Below are 16,697 nucleotides of genomic sequence, written 5' to 3'. Positions count from 1 at the left end.
GGGATGGCGAATGGGAAGCGAGAGTACTCGTCCACCACATTAAGGAAGTATGTGTTGCGGTCGGTGGAGGGGAGGGGCCCTTTGAAATCCAGACTAAGGCGTTCAAAGGGGCGGGAAGCCTTAATCAGGTGCACACCATCCGGCCTGAAAAAATGCGGTTTGCATTCTGTGCAGATGTGGCAGTTCCTTGTGACTGTACGGACCTCCTCTAAAGAGTATGGGAGGTTGCGGGACTTGATGAAATGGTAAAACATAGTGACCCCGGGGTGGCAGAGGTCCTCGTGGAGGGTTTGGAGGCGGTTAATTTGTGCGTTGGCACATGTGCCGCGGGATAAGGCATCGGACGGCTCGTTCAGCTTTCCGGGACGATACAAGATCCCGTAGTTGAAGGTGGAGAGTTCGATCCTCTACCTTAGGATCATGTCGTTCTTGATTTTGCCCCGCTGTGCATTATCGAACATGAAAGCTACTGACTGTTGGTCGGTGAGGAGAGTGCATCTCCTGCTGGCCAGGTAATGCCTCCAATGTCGCACAGCTTCCCCTATGGCTTGGGCCTCCTTTTCCACTGAGGAGTGGCGGATTTCTGAAGCGTGGAGGATTCGGGAGAAAAAGGCCACGGGTCTGCCCGCTTGGTTAAGGGTGGCCGCTAGAGCTACGTCGGAGGCGTCGCTCTCGACCTGGAAGGGGAGGGACTCGTCGATGGTGCGCATCGTGGCCTTTGCGATATCCGCTTTGATGCGGCTGAAGGCCTGGCAAGCCTCTGTCGACAGGGGGAAGGTCGTGGTCTGTATTAGGGGGCGGGCCTTGTCTGCGTACTGGGGGACCCACTGGGCGTAGTATGAAAAGAACCCCAGGCAGCGTTTTAGGGCTTTCGAGCAGTGCGGGAGGGGAAATTCCATGAGGGCGCGCATACGTTCGGGGTCGGGGCCTATTATCCCATTGCGCACTACGTAGCCCAGGATGGCGAGCCGGTTGGTGCTAAAAACACACTTGTCCTCGTTGTACGTGAGGTTCAAGGCTCTAGCGGTCTGGAGGAATTTTTGGAGGTTGGCGTCGTGGTCCTGCTGATCGTGGCCGCAGGTGGTTACATTGTCGAGATACGGGAACGTGACCCGCAACCCGTGTTGATCAACCATTCGATCCATCTCTCTTTGGAAGACCGAGACCCCATTTGTGACACCAAATGGGACCCTTAGGAAATGGTATAATCGCCCGTCTGCCTCGAAGGCTGTGTACTTGCGGTCACTTGGGCGGATGGGGAGCTGATGGTAGGCGGACTTGAGGTCCACGGTGGAGAAGACCTTATACTGGGCAATCCGATTGACCATGTCGGATATGCGGGGGAGAGGGTACGCGTCTAGTTGTGTGTACCTGTTGATGGTCTGGCTATAGTCTATGACCATCCTTTGCTTCTCCCCTGTCTTTACCACCACCACCTGCGCTCTCCAGGGACTATTGCTGGCCTGGATTATGCCTTCCTTTAGCAGCCGCTGGACTTCGGACCGAATGAAGGTCCGGTCCTGGGCGCTGTACCGTCTGCTCCTAGTGGCGACGGGTTTGCAATCCGGGGTGAGGTTTGCAAACAAGGACGGGGGTTGCACCTTGAGGGTTGCGAGGCCGCATATAGTGAGTGGGGGTATTGGGCCGCCGAATTTGAAGGTTAGGCTCTGTAGGTTGCATTGGAAATCTAATCCCAGTAATGTGGGGGCGCAGAGTTGGGGAAGGACGTAGAGCCTATAGTTTTGGAACTCCCTACCTTGCACCGTTAGGGTAACTATGCAGAATCCCTTGATCTGTACGGAGTGGGATCCTGCAGCTAGGGAAATCTTTTGTGCGCTGGGACGGATAGTCAAAGAACAGCGTCTTACCATGTCGGGGTGGATAAAACTCTCCGTGCTCCCGGAGTCGACTAGGCATGGTGTTTCGTGGCCGTTTATTAGCACAGTCGTCGTCGTCGTCTGGAGTGTCCGGGGCCGAGCTTGGTCCAGCGTCATAGAGGCGAGATGTGGTTGTAGTAGTTGATCGTCTGCCTCGAACCCCGTGGAGCCGTCGATACTGGGGTCCGTTGTTGCCGTCCAAGATGGCGTCGGGGGTGAACAAGATGGCCGCCCCCGTGCATCGCACATGGCTGGGGGGTCACAAGATGGCGGCGGGAGTGGACAAAATGGCCGCCCCCATGCGTCATACAGGTCTGGGGCGGTCCAAGATGGCGGCGCCCCTCCTCCCCTCGTGGTGGCCGGGACCCAAAATGGCGGCGTCTGCGGATCGCACATGGGGCACTGGGGTTGGGGAGCGTCAGGAACGCGCGGGGCTCCCTCTTCTTTGGGGACAGCGGTGGTCGGGACCCACATTGGTAGTGCCGGCGGGTCATACGTGGGGTCCGGAGGGGGGGGTTGGGGAGCGTAAGCGGCGTGCAGGGCTCCCTGTTCTCCCGGGACAGTGGTGGTCGGAACCCAGAGTGGCTGCGCCTGCGGGTCGTACATGGGGCGCTGGGGGGGGGTTGGGGAGCGTAAACGGCGTGCAGGGCTCCCTGTTCTGCCGGGACAGCGGCGACCTCCCGGGACCGGCACACAACCGCGAAATGGCCCTTTTTCCCGCAGCTCTTACAGATCGCTGCGCGGGCCGGGCAGCGCTGCCGGGGGTGTTTCGCCTGGCCGCAGAAATAGCAGCGGGCTCCCCCGGTGCAACTCGGCGTTTGGACCGCACAAGCCTGTGGGGTGTCCGGGGGGGGGAAGGGGGTTTGTCGTGACAGGTGCGTATGGAGCCCAATGGGCTGCCGCGCGGTCGGGGCCGTAGGCGCGGGCGTTTCGCGCGGCCACGTCCAGGGAGGCTGCTAGGGCCCGTGCCTCTGAGAGTCCTAGCGACTCTTTTTCTAGAAGTCTTTGGCGAATTTGGGAGGAGTGCATACCTGCCACAAAAGCATCGTGCATTAACATGTCCGTGTGTTCGTTTGCATTCACCGACGGGCTGCTGCAGGCTCGTCCCAAAATCAGCAGCGCGGCGTAGAATTCATCCATCGATTCTCCGGGACTTTGCCGTCTCGTCGCGAGCTGGTAGCGAGCGTAGATTTGGTTAACTGGGCGGACATAGAGACTTTTCAGTGCTGCGAACGCCGTCTGGAAATCCTCCGCGTCTTCGATGCGGGAGAAAATCTCCGTGCTTAACCTCGAGTGCAGGACCTGTAGTTTTTGGTCTTCTGTGACCCGGCCGGTGGCCGTTCTGAGGTAGGCCTCGAAACAAGTCTGCCAGTGCTTGAAGGCTGCTGCCGCGTTCACTGCGTGGGGGCTGATCCTCAGGCATTCCGGGATGATCCTGAGCCCCATAGTCCTTTTTAGGCACGCTTAATAAATTGTAGCGCACAAAGACTCCGTGAGACGAATAGAGTGAAGTCGATGAGGCTTTATTAAGCGTGTCTGTTCCCCCGCAGCTCGGTAGTAGACTGGCCTGCGGGGGGGGACTCCGGCTTCTTATACTCCGCCTTCAGGGCGGAGCTAGAGGTCAACGGCCAACCAGGACCCGGGATCTGTCAGCCAATGACATTAGGGCTTCCAGTCCCACATGACCCCTAATACATACTACCACAACTTGTAGCCCAGCCCTCTCAGCATCCCTATGTATATACCCAATCGTTCCTGCAAGAATACATATGCACGCCACCTAACCCTCCCCCACCTTTGCACCTTTGATACACCTTTCTCCTCCGCCACCATTATGGTTTCCTATTGGGTGCTTAATCTGTGCACTGTGACCTTCTTGGTGAAATAATGTGGTGTATGGTACGAGTGCTGTTTGAAAAGTCGAATGGTCCAGGCCCCAGCTACCTGAACTGCATCATCATCTGTACTTGCAGAATTTCAGAATCACAATTGCTCAAAGCTTTACTTTTAGTGAATTAAGATGGAAGAAATATTTGCTTTTATCATTTTGCAAAAAAGCTAAATCCCTTTTTAAGGATTAAGGTATCCTTCGGGTGCTCCGGTTTCCTCCCACAGTCCAAAGATGTGCAGCTTAGATGGATTGACCATGCTAAATTGCCCTTCAGTGTCCAAAAAGGTTGGGTGGGGTTACTGGGTTATGGGGATGGAGTGAGGTCATGGGCGTAGGTGGGGTACTCTTTTCTCGGGTCACTGCAGACTCGATGGGCCGAATGGTCTCCTTCTGCATCGTGGTGATTCTATGTTTTATGAGGGGCATTTAGTTTGAAAGTAAAATTCCCAGGATAACAAAAACTCAGCCTTTCTCATTCCATCCGTTGCTATTTATATCCCTTAAATAACAGTGCAAGATACAGATATCCAGATAACAGTGTAAGGAGCATTGCAGGGTCGGATAGGCTTCTAGTGTTGATGAGTAGCTTGTTGCACATTAAAACAGAAACATAAAGCTTTAGTAATGGATTAACTTTATCACGAGATTGACCCTGGTAAAATGCTTACAGTTAACTTTGTATCACCCAATCACGAACACATGCGTGTGCACGAAATGTGTGTGCCCTTGTGCGTGAGTTGCTGTCTGTCTGTGCGCCCGTGTTTGTTTTCTGGCTCCAGAACTATCTTTCCTGTCACTGCACCAACAATAGACAGGATATCCAGCATAGGCCGCCAGGTGTTGCTTAGCAACAAAGCAGCAATAGGCCACAGCAGCAAAAGTTTATTTCCTAAGTTATCTCCTTGCAATTACATTAGTATATAGTTTGCCAGGACGTCTATATTTTTATTTAATCTAGTGCAGTATTGTTGGTTCTGGTTGAGTGAATACATCATTTGGTATCTCCTCGTTTTGACAGTTGCTGATGGATGTAGTGAAATAGATGTTGCTATTCCTAGGCTTGCAAAGCGGAATGAAATGTTAGATATCAGGGAAGCAAGGCTGCAAGTCTGGAATTCGCAAGCAGTTATTGCAGATGTGTGGAGAGAAACATTTGAAATGTGGGCTCGGTCAGAACAAATGGGACTCCATACCCGAAACGTGGCTTCTCTCTTTACAGATGCTAATGGGCCTGCTGTCTATTTCCAGAATGTTCTGTTTCAATAGATAGCTGGTAGTAGTGACATACGTTTTATACCTCGCATGGTCAGACCAATGAGGAGAAATTGAAATCTGTAACCATTAATATTGATTAGCTTCCTGTCCAAAATTACTGTTCCCTTCTCAATGTCCATCATTTGGAATATCTCATGATTTATCTAGGTTTACGTAAGACCACAAGAGATAGGGGAAGGAGTGAGACAAGTAACCTCTCGAGTCTGCTCCATCATTCAATAAGATCATAGTTAATCTTCTACCTCCAGTTCGCTGGCAGAGCACCATATCTGTTGGTTCGCTTAGAGTTCAACAATCCATCAGTCTTGGCCTTGAATATGATGGAACATCCATAACTCTGTGGGATATATTCGCAACCTTTTGAGTGTAGAAATTTCTCCGCATCTCAGTCCTGAATGAACGGCCCCTTATTCTCAGACTGTGCACCCTGTGTCACCGATTTCTCCAGTCACAACATACGACACTGAGCCATCTCAGATTCTTAGGTATTTTTGTGAAACGACATTGCGCAATATCTATTCCGGCGCACATAATTTGTTGTTTCACAAGTTCTGAAGCTGGAATTATTTGAATACACAGCACAGAGGCAAGAACTGAGTCTGCGACTTCAAGTCCACTATGTAAGGCGGCACGGTAGCACAGTGGTTAGCACTGTTCCTTCACAGCACCAGGGACCTGGGATCGATTCCCGGCTTGGGTCACTGTCTGTGCAGAGTCTGCACGTTTTCCCCGTGTCTGCATGGGTTCCCTCCGGGTGCTCCGCTTCACTTCCACAAGTCCCGAAAGACGTGCTTATTAGGTGAATTGGACATTCTGAATTCCCCTCAGTGTACACGAACAGGCACCGGAGTGTGGCGACTGGAGGATTTTCACAGTCACTTCATTGCAGTGTTAATGTAAGCCTACTTGTGACACTAATAAAGTTTATTATTATTATTACCTTCCCTCAGAATCTGAGCTGCTAAAATCAGATTCTGAGGGAAGGTAGATATGGACCTAGGGGGATTCAGTGAGTCGAAGGCTGTGTGGGCATAAAGTTGCAAACTCAGTCCTTGCACCTGTGCTGTGTATCCAAATAATTCTTCTAGCTTCATAACTTGTGAAACACCAAATTCTGTGTGTTGGAATATAGTCTGCAAGCAGTGAACTTTTGATTTTTTGATAGTTTGTAAGTATTTTGTAACCCTGGCACTGGGTTCCTATCTTTATCCTGTCCTGCTGTCTTGTTATTAATTGTATTTACTTTGCTGACTTGTGAGTTAAAATTAAAATGTTGCCCCTTCACCGACCCACCCCACTGTGGGACAGCCATGTTCACCCAACCACCCCACTGTGGGACAGCCATGTTCACCGACCCACCCCACTGTGGGACAGCCATGTTCACCGACCCACCCCACTGTGGGACAGCCATGTTCACCGACCCACCCCACTGTGGGACAGCCATGTTCACCCAACCACCCCACTGTGCGACAGCCATGTTCACCGACCCACCCCACTGTGGGACAGCCATGTTCACCCAACCACCCCACTGTGCGACAGCCATGGTCACCGACCCACCCCACTGTGGAACAGCCATGTTCACCGACCCACCCCACTGTGCGACAGCCATGGTCACCGACCCACCCCACTGTGGAACAGCCATGTTCACCGACCCACCCCACTGTGGGACAGCCATGGTCACTGACCCACCGCACTGTGGGACAGCCATGTTCACCCAACCACCCCACTGTGGGACAGCCATGGTCACCGACCCACCCCACTGTGGGACATCCATGTTCACCCAACCACCCCACTGTGGGACAGCCATGGTCACCGACCCACCCCACTGTGGGACAGCCATGGTCACCGACCCACACCACTGTGGGACAGCCATGGTCACCGACCCACCCCACTGTGGGACAGCCATGGTCACCGACCCACCCCACTGTGGGACATCCATGTTCACCCAACCACCCCACTGTGGGACAGCCATGGTCACCGACCCACCCCACTGTGGGACAGCCATGGTCACCGACCCACACCACTGTGGGACAGCCATGGTCACCGACCCACCCCACTGTGGGACAGCCATGTTCACCGACCCATACCACTGTGGGACAGCCAAGTTCACCCAACCACCGCACTGTGGGACATCCATGTTCACTGGCCCACCCCACTGTGGGACAGCCATGTTCACCCAACCACCTCACTGTGGGACAGCCATGTTCACCCAACCACCCCACTGTGGGACAGCCATGTTCACCCAACCACCCCACTGTGGGACAGCCATGTTCACCCAACCACCCCACTGTGGGACAGCCATGTTCACCCAACCACCCCACTGTGCGACAGCCATGTTCACCCAACCACCCCACTGTGGGACAGCCATGTTCACCCAACCACCTCACTGTGGGACAGCCATGTTCACCCAACCACCCCACTGTGGGACAGCCATGTTCACCCAACCACCCCACTGTGGGACAGCCATGTTCACCCAACCACCCCACTGTGGGACAGCCATGTTCACCGACCCACCCCACTGTGGGACAGCCATGGTCACCCAACCACCCCACTGTGGGACAGCCATGTTCACCCAACCACCCCACTGTGGGACAGCCATGTTCACCCAACCACCCCACTGTGGGACAGCCATGGTCACTGACCCACCGCACTGTGGGACAGCCATGTTCACCCAACCACCCCACTGTGGGACAGCCATGGTCACTGACCCACCGCACTGTGCGACAGCCATGGTCACCCAACCACCCCACTGTGGGACAGCCATGGTCACCCAACCACCCCACTGTGGGACAGCCATGGTCACCCAACCACCCCACTGTGGGACAGCCATGTTCACCCAACCACCCCACTGTGGGACAGCCATGTTCACCGACCCACCCCACTGTGGGACAGCCATGGTCACCGACCCACCCCACTGTGGGACAGCCATGTTCACCCAACCACCTCACTGTGGGACAGCCATGTTCACCCAACCACCCCACTGTGGGACAGCCATGTTCACCCAACCACCCCACTGTGGGACAGCCATGCTCACCCAACCACCCCACTGTGGGACAGCCATGGTCACCCAACCACCCCACTGTGGGACAGCCATGTTCACCCAACCACCCCACTGTGGGACAGCCATGTTCACCGACCCACCCCACTGTGGGACAGCCATGGTCACTGACCCACCGCACTGTGGGACAGCCATGTTCACTGGCCCACCCCACTGTGGGACAGCCATGTTCACCCAACCACCTCACTGTGGGACAGCCATGTTCACCCAACCACCCCACTGTGGGACAGCCATGTTCACCCAACCACCCCACTGTGGGACAGCCATGTTCACCCAACCACCCCACTGTGGGACAGCCATGTTCACCGACCCACCCCACTGTGGGACAGCCATGGTCACCGACCCACCCCACTGTGGGACAGCCATGGTCACCGACCCACCCCACTGTGGGACAGCCATGGTCACCCAACCACCCCACTGTGGGACAGCCATGTTCACCCAACCACCCCACTGTGGGACAGCCATGTTCACCCAACCACCCCACTGTGGGACAGCCATGGTCACCGACCCACCCCACTGTGGGACAGCCATGTTCACCCAACCACCCCACTGTGGGACAGCCATGTTCACCCAACCACCCCACTGTGGGACAGCCATGTTCACCCAACCACCCCACTGTGGGACAGCCATGTTCACCCAACCACCCCACTGTGGGACAGCCATGGTCACCGACCCACCCCACTGTGGGACAGCCATGTTCACCGACCCACCCCACTGTGGGACAGCCATGGTCACCCAACCACCCCACTGTGGGACATCCATGTTCACTGGCCCACCCCACTGTGGGACAGCCATGTTCACCCAACCACCTCACTGTGGGACAGCCATGTTCACCCAACCACCCCACTGTGGGACAGCCATGTTCACCCAACCACCCCACTGTGGGACAGCCATGTTCACCCAACCACCCCACTGTGGGACATCCATGTTCACCCAACCACCCCACTGTGGGACAGCCATGGTCACCGACCCACCCCACTGTGGGACAGCCATGGTCACCGACCCATACCACTGTGGGACAGCCATGGTCACGGAACCACCCCACTGTGGGACAGCCATGTTCACCCAACCACCCCACTGTGGGACAGCCATGTTCACCCAACCACCCCACTGTGGGATCGCCATGATCTGCATTGTGCACTAATGGGGCCATCTCACTCAAGAAAGAAGCATTACCCTCTTCCCTGATGTAACCACTGAGTATACAGAAGATCACTGTCCCGGTACTTTGGACATTCCATGGCGTTTATATTTGGTTGGCTAATAAAACAGTAATTGGAAATTTACCAACTGGACAACTGCTCACTTGAAATGTTTTGATCAATGCACCTAACTTTTATAATCCGCCTGCATTCTGGCCTGCCATATAGAACCATCCCGGTGTGGGGTAGGAGTGTTCGTGTTGGTGGAACCTGCTTTTAGCAAGAGGGGAATTGTTACAGGAAATGTTACAATCGCCTGGGCCTCGTGTGCTCAGGGGGCCGAGCAAATTGCTGCCTGTTCTGGACCCTGTAGCAGTGATTCCCACTCCTGGTTAAAAGCGACACTGTAGAGGGTCTGTATCAGGCACTAGTTCAGACTGGGTGCCTTACCTAACAAGCATATGCTATGACGAGTGCTACTGGTTCCTCCTTTGGAAGTGCCGGCTCAGGCTAGTCTCAATAAAGTCAGAAAAAAACTGGTCCATTGGCAGAATCTGCTGTGAGCCTCAACTCCTCTGCGCCATAAACACGTCCCCAAAATGTTTCTTAACATTAAAGTACTAACAGGCATGTATGGTGTGACAGAGGGGCACTGCTCAGTTTGGAACTAAACAAGCACTTACTTAAGCACAATAATTCATTGAATTAATTCAAAATATCCACAGAGAGACATTTGGAATTTATGTAATTTTAACAAACGGGACTCTAACTGTGACTGTCACCTTTTCTTTGCCCTAGATATCTGGAGCCTGGGAGTAATCCTCTATATGCTGGTGTGTGGATACCCACCTTTCCATGAGGTTAATGACAGTGAGACCCTCACCATGATCATGGACTGTCGCTACACAGTTCCGCAGAACATCTCTGCTGACTGCAGGAAGTAAGTACTGTGCTCCTCTGGGACTGTGCACTCAATGTTTATTGGTGTCGCCTTATCATGCTATCTTATCATGCCGTTAAATGGCTACTACTCCCCAGAGAGGGATACTGCCACCCAAATAACCGTTCAAATCTCTGTGCCAGGAAGCTGCACTGCCTTTGTCTCAGGTCTTTACCCTCTGATATGTACCACCCCCTCCCCGGGAGTGAATGCTGCACAAATGCAATCTGCTGGTCCCTCTGAGAGGACTGCTTTAGTATCCATTTATGTGACAGAGGCCTGCTCCTCGGCTTCCATTGGAGACACTTTACGATTTCTGCCTCTAACTCCACAACCCCTTCCCTGTGGAAAATGTCTGGGTTCCATGCCGTGCAACCTTGCTACACTGACCTGCCATGTGAACAATCATGGGTACAGGCCCTCATTATATCGCATGATCTTACAGGTCACTGGAACATCTTCATAGTTGCACCAGTCTGATAGGATTATGTGAATGGTTGTTCTTTTACAAAATTATAAGTAAAAGTTTGATACCTACTGCATGAAATTGGTCGTTGGCTAATAAACGATTGCACTCTGTCTTGTCTATGTGGAACTAATCTTACCCTGCCCGTGTTGCTGTATGTACTCTTGTGTAAGAAAAAAACATGGACTGGATTCTCTGTTTCAGCGGCTAAGTGCCGGCTGAAACTGAGAATTTGCGGCCATTTTATGACGCCAAAATTGGCACCGAGCCCTCATCGATTCCGGAACTGGTGAGGGGCTAGCAGCGGCGCCGGGTGAAACTCCTGGCTCTTTTGCTGGGTTCCCAACCGCTCAGACCACACGTCAACCGCGCGGTCGGGAACTCAGCCCATCGGAGGTACAGCATCACGGGAGGGCCTTCTGATGATGCACTAACTCTGTTTCAACGGCGTGCGCACGCCGTGATGATGCCATTTCGGAGGGGGCGGACACTCACAGACCTGCGTCAAACCGGTGCTGCCCCCAATTTGGGCATCGGGAGGGATTCTCCACCCGACCGCCGATTACGATATCGGCGTGGGGCAGCGGAGAATTCTGTCCCAAGGAGATTATTTCATATGATGCCATATTACACTGGCCCAACATTATGGGCTGGATTGTCCAGTCCCCCAGCCACATGTTTCTTGACGGCGTGCCATTTGCTGGCGGCGGGATTCTCTCTTCCTGCCACCTATCAATGGAATTCTCCATTGAAGCCACTCCACCTGCTGGGAAACCCACAGGTCAGGGTGCACTGCAGCGGGAAAAAAGAATCCCAACAGCCGGAGAATTCCGGCATATATTTTAGTAATTTATTTGAACACTAATGTGGCTGTCACTGGTTACACCAACAATTATTGTCCATCTCTAATTACCCTTGGCAAAGTGGTGTTAAGCCAACTTCTTGAACTGCAGCAGTCCATGTGGTGAAAATACACCTGAGTTGTTCGGCAAAGAGCTTTGCCATTACGATGCAGCAACAGCGGAGGAATGGTGAAATATTTCCAAGTAAGGATGTTTTTTGACTGCAGGTGGTGGCTTTCCAATGTGTCTGCCATCCTAGTCTTCTCAGCAGTAGAGGTCAAAGGTTTGGATGATGCTGTTTGTGGTAATACCAGGTATTGCAGTACCTGAGAGGTGAATGACCATTGACTAGACCGCGGGGTCTACCATTGGGTAATGTACATAGCCCCGCCCTGAGAGGCGGGGTATAAGAACCGGTGCCGTCCCAGCAGCCTTCACTTCTGTAACATCGCTGCTGGGTACAGTTCTATCTGATTAAAGCTGAATCGATATGACTCCTCGTGGTCTCAAGAGTATTGATTGTGCATCACTGTTGAAGGTTAACTTGTCAAGTTGATACAGTTCACCTTGCAGATGGTTCACACAGCTGCCACTCTGCATCGGTGATGGAGGGAGGGAATTTAAAGTGGTGAATGAGGTGCAATTCAAATGAGCTGCTTTGTCCTGGGTGGTGTTAAGCTTCTTGAGTATTATTAAGAGCTGCACTCATCCAGGCAAGTGGGGAGTATTCTATCACACTCCTGACTTGTGCCTTGTAGATGATGGACAAGCTTTGGGAAATCAGGAGGTGAGTTACTCACTGTACAATTTCCAGCTTCTGACCTGTTTTGTATTGTTTATGTAGCTGGACCAGTTAAATTTCTGGTCAGTTGTATCCGATAGGATGTTGATAGTGGGGGATTCAAGGTTAAGATTGTCTCTTGTTTGAGATGGTCATTATCTGACATTTGTATGGTGCGAATGTTATTTGTCACAAATCATGCCAAGCCTGAGTGCTCTAGAGGTCATGGACTGCATCAGTATCTGAGGAATTGCAAATGGAACAGAACATCATGATAATCATCAAATCCTCTCAATTCTGAACTTTTGATGGAAAGTCATTGATGAAGCAATTGAAGATGATTTATGCTACTCACAGTGCAGCATGTTGTTTTTCAATTGGAAAAATATCTCTTAATTCATTGCAAATGAAAACAAAGTTATAAAATAGAAAATCCAGGGGGTTACTTTTTTGTTGTTTTTAAAACAAAATTCCAATTAAGGGGTAATTTAGCATGGCCAATCCACCTACCCTGCACAACTTTGGGTTGTGGGGATGAGTCCCACGCAGGCGCGGTCAGAGGCGTATTTTTAAATGTGTATTAAAATTTACGAGATGTTTAGGGTTACCAAACGTTCAGAATTATCTTGGAATCTCTAGGAACTAAGGATTAACCTCCTTGGGCACCACTGTGAGTGAGCCAGGAGGAAAACCAAAAGAATATTGGAAAACAATGGGCGGGATTCTCCGATCCCCCGCCGGGTTGGAGAATCGCCGGGAGCTGGCGTGAATCCCGTCACCGCCGGTTGCCGAATTCTCCGGCAACGTATATTCGGAGGGGGCGGGAATCACCCCCCCCCCCCCCCGGCGATTCTCCGGCCCGTGATGAGCTGAAGTCCCGCTGCTGTCATGCCTGTCCCGCTAGCGAGAATCAAACCACCTCTCTTACCGGCGGGACTAGGCGGCGCGGGCGGGCTCCGGGTTCCTGGGGGGGGCGCGGATATAGCTGGTCCCGGGGGGTGCCCCCATGGTGGCCTGGCCCGCGATCGGGGCCCACCGATCCGCGGGTGGGCCTGTGCTGTGGGGGCACTCTTTTCCCTCCGCCTCGTCCACAGCCTCCGCGATAGGCGACGCGTAAGAGACACCCCCCTGCGCATGCGCGGGGATGACGTCAGCGGCCGGTGACGCTCGCGCGGACTTCCGCCGCCCGGCAAAGTCCTTTCGGCCCCGGCTGGCGTGGCGCCAAAGGCCTTCCACACCAGCCGGTGGAGCGGAAACCACTCCGGCACGGGCCTAGCCCCTCACGGTGAGTGCTTGGCCCCTAAAGGTGCGGATTTCTCCGCACCTTTGGGGCGGCCCGACGCCGGAGTGGTTCTCGCCACTCCATCCCGCCGGGACCCCCCCGCCCCGCCGGGTAGGGGAGAATCCCAGTGTGTGTTATTTTCACTTTGTTTTGTTAATTAGCATTGAAACTATTGGAGATGGAGGAAAAGCTTGTTGGCCTGGACTGTTGGAGGTGGGAAGTCATGTGTTGAAAGCTCCTGGAACACATCCAACCAGATTGGCAACCTGACATGCTTGCTTGGCCCACTTGATCCTCCATGGTTCCTTCATACTGGCTGTTTCAGTCTCATTTAGAATCGATAAGACCTCTTCAGAATTGGCTGTGCTGAGTCAAGTTGTTCTAAGCCATTTTGCATCACTTAGCGATTCTGTAACATCGGGTCCATGACCTGTTAGAAACATCCAACACAGACAGATGAAGCTTCTGTCTTTTTGTTATTTTTGCTGTGCATCAGACCCAAAATTCGCTGGGCCAAGATGAACCAAACTTTGTATAAAATCCAATTGACGCATGCCATTAGTGGAGACATTTGTTTTCATTCCAGTTTCCAAAATTGTTTTTTCCCCCTAAAATGATTCTTCACAGGACTGGCTTTCCTTAATGGCTGCATTGAATCTGATGTATATGCCTTCAGGAACTCATCATAAGGGAATTCAGGTGTAGTGATGTGACATAAACTATTGAGTCACTCGCCATTAGTGTTCTGAAGGTTATATTGTGTACAAACCGGGCCTAAGATACCTCTCTATCAGCTGACAGTGCCCTTTTAAGATTGGCGGACCCACCAGCCTATTCCGTGTGCCCTTCTGCATGTGCGTGACTGGATCAAAGTCCTTAAATAGCATAATAGGAACCAGCTGTCTGGTCGAATTGTAAGATAAAACTAATATAAGGTGGGGGTTGGGGAGAGGCGAATGAAACCCTGCCTACAACCCATTTGGCATTGACATGGTGCAAGCTCATTAACCTGCATTAGGTTCTGATATTGTCAATTATGTCCAGCTAGAGACTTTTTAAAGAGGGGTTATTAGGGATGCTGCAAAGCCCATGCAATTGCATGGATTGGCTCTCAGCAAGTTTGGAGTGTTCAAAAACGGCCGGTACATGTCCAGAAACATTCTTACACTGTTCCCATGGCAACCGCGACTCGCTGTTTCATTGAGTGCGTTCATCCTTGCTAATTTTAACAGGTTAGTTCAAATAACTTAACACAGCAATTGATTAGAATAATGTGTGGGCTGTGCGAGCCGCCCATGACCTTCTAAAGGAGAGGTAAATCCAAAGTGCAGTTATACGTTAAAATTTTCATTGTAGTTCCTTCCTCGGCTACAGCGCATCAGATTGCTGGAGCTCAGTGCATCCAGTGATTACCTGTCTATCTTTATATCTCCCATTTACACATGCCAAGGTCTGCTTTGAAATCAGGAAATAATGATGGATGGTTATTTCTTGATTAGATGTGTAGCTGAGGTTGGCCCACAGGTTGACAATACTCAGTCCTCCGTGCCCCTCCACTCCTGCCCATTTCCAAACCTATTTCCAAAACCGTACAGTAATCTTCACTTATGTAGGAAATATAGAGACCAGTCTGTGGAAGCATATTTTTTCATTCCTTAAGTATGAGGTGTCAGCTTTAGTTCAGTGGTAGTACTCTTGCCCTGATTCAGAAGGTTGTATATTCCAGAATTAAGCACATAGTCTAACCAAGGAAAAACAACTGCTCTGGGCAGGATTAGAGGGGTCATGGGAACGACCTCACTATCAAATGGCACTCTTTTTTGGGGGGTCTCAATGGGGAACGCCCCACCGAGGCTGCACTCAGTCACATTTCCTGTACTGAAGAGATCTGCTCATCACTGCAGGAAGAAATTGGGGTGCCATTTAAAAATGGCAACCCTACACACGGCCGCTGGACCCCCCCCCCCCCCCCAATGCCCCAGATCAACTGTTGGGGGGTTCTTGAGACCCCTCCACCCCCCACCCCCCCCATCATACAGGCTGGGCTCCCCCAAGCCTCATAGAACATTACAGCGCAGTACAGGCCCTTCGGCCCTCAATGTTGCGCCGACCTGTGAAACCACTCTAAAGCCCATCCACACTATTCCCTTATCGTCCATATGTCTATCCAATGACCATTTGAATGCCCTTAGTGTTGGCGAGTCCACTACTGTTGCAGGCAGGGCATTCCACACCCTTACTACTCTCTGAGTAATGAACCTACCTCTGACATCTGTCATATCTATCTCCCCTCAATTTAAAGCTATGTCCCCTTGTGCTAGACATCACCATCCGAGGAAAAAGGCTCTCACTGTCCACCCTATCCAATCCTCTGATCATCTTGTATGCCTCAATTAAGTCACCTCTTAACCTTCTTCTCTCTAATGAAAACAGCCTCAAGTCCCTCAGCCTTTCCTCATAAGATCTTCCCTCCATACCAGGCAACATTCTGGTAAATCTCCTCTGCACCCTTTCCAATGCTTCCACATCCTTCCTATAATGTGGCGACCAGAATTGCACGCAATACTCTAAATGCGGCCGCACCAGAGTTTTGTACAGTTGCAACATGACCTCATGGCTCCGAAACTCAATCCCTCTACCAATAAAAGCTAACACACCATACGCCTTCTTAACAACCCTCTCAACCTGGGTGGCAACTTTCAGGGGTCTATGTACATGGACACCGAGATCTCTCTGCTCATCCACACTGCCAAGAATCTTACCATTAGCCCAGTACTCTGTCTTCCTGTTATTCCTTCCAAAATGAGTCACCTCACACTTTTCTGCATTAAACTCCACTTGCCACCTCTCAGCCCAGCGCTGCAGCTTATCTATGTCCCTCTGCAACTTGTAACATCCTTCCGCACTGTCCACAACTCCACCAACTTTAGTGTCATCTGCAAATTTACTCACCCATTCTTCTACGCCCTCCTCCAGGTCATTTATAAAAATGACAAACAGCAGTGGCCCCAAAACATTTCCTTGTGGGACACCACTAGTAACTGGACTCCAGTCTGAACATTTCCCATCAACCACCACCCTTTGTCTTCTTCCAGCTAGCCAATTTCTGATCCAAACTGCTAAATCTCCCTGAATCCCATGCC

General features: G+C 52.0%; 1 protein-coding gene across 1 annotated transcript in view; it reads left to right on the top strand.

Annotated features, from left to right (window-relative positions):
• The window catches only part of snrkb (SNF related kinase b), a 161,826-nt gene that overhangs the window by 100,451 nt on the left and 44,678 nt on the right, over window positions 1–16,697 (top strand). The window contains exon 3 of the mRNA XM_072518433.1: window positions 10,042–10,183. Coding sequence (XP_072374534.1) covers window positions 10,042–10,183 — 142 coding nt within the window. The remainder of the gene's footprint in view (window positions 1–10,041; window positions 10,184–16,697) is intronic.

The sequence above is a fragment of the Scyliorhinus torazame genome, chromosome 10 (assembly GCF_047496885.1).
Source record: "Scyliorhinus torazame isolate Kashiwa2021f chromosome 10, sScyTor2.1, whole genome shotgun sequence".
Classification (NCBI taxonomy): Eukaryota; Metazoa; Chordata; class Chondrichthyes; order Carcharhiniformes; family Scyliorhinidae; genus Scyliorhinus; species Scyliorhinus torazame.
Note: the sequence above shows the minus strand (reverse complement) of the source record. Positions and strands in the feature narration are given on the sequence as shown.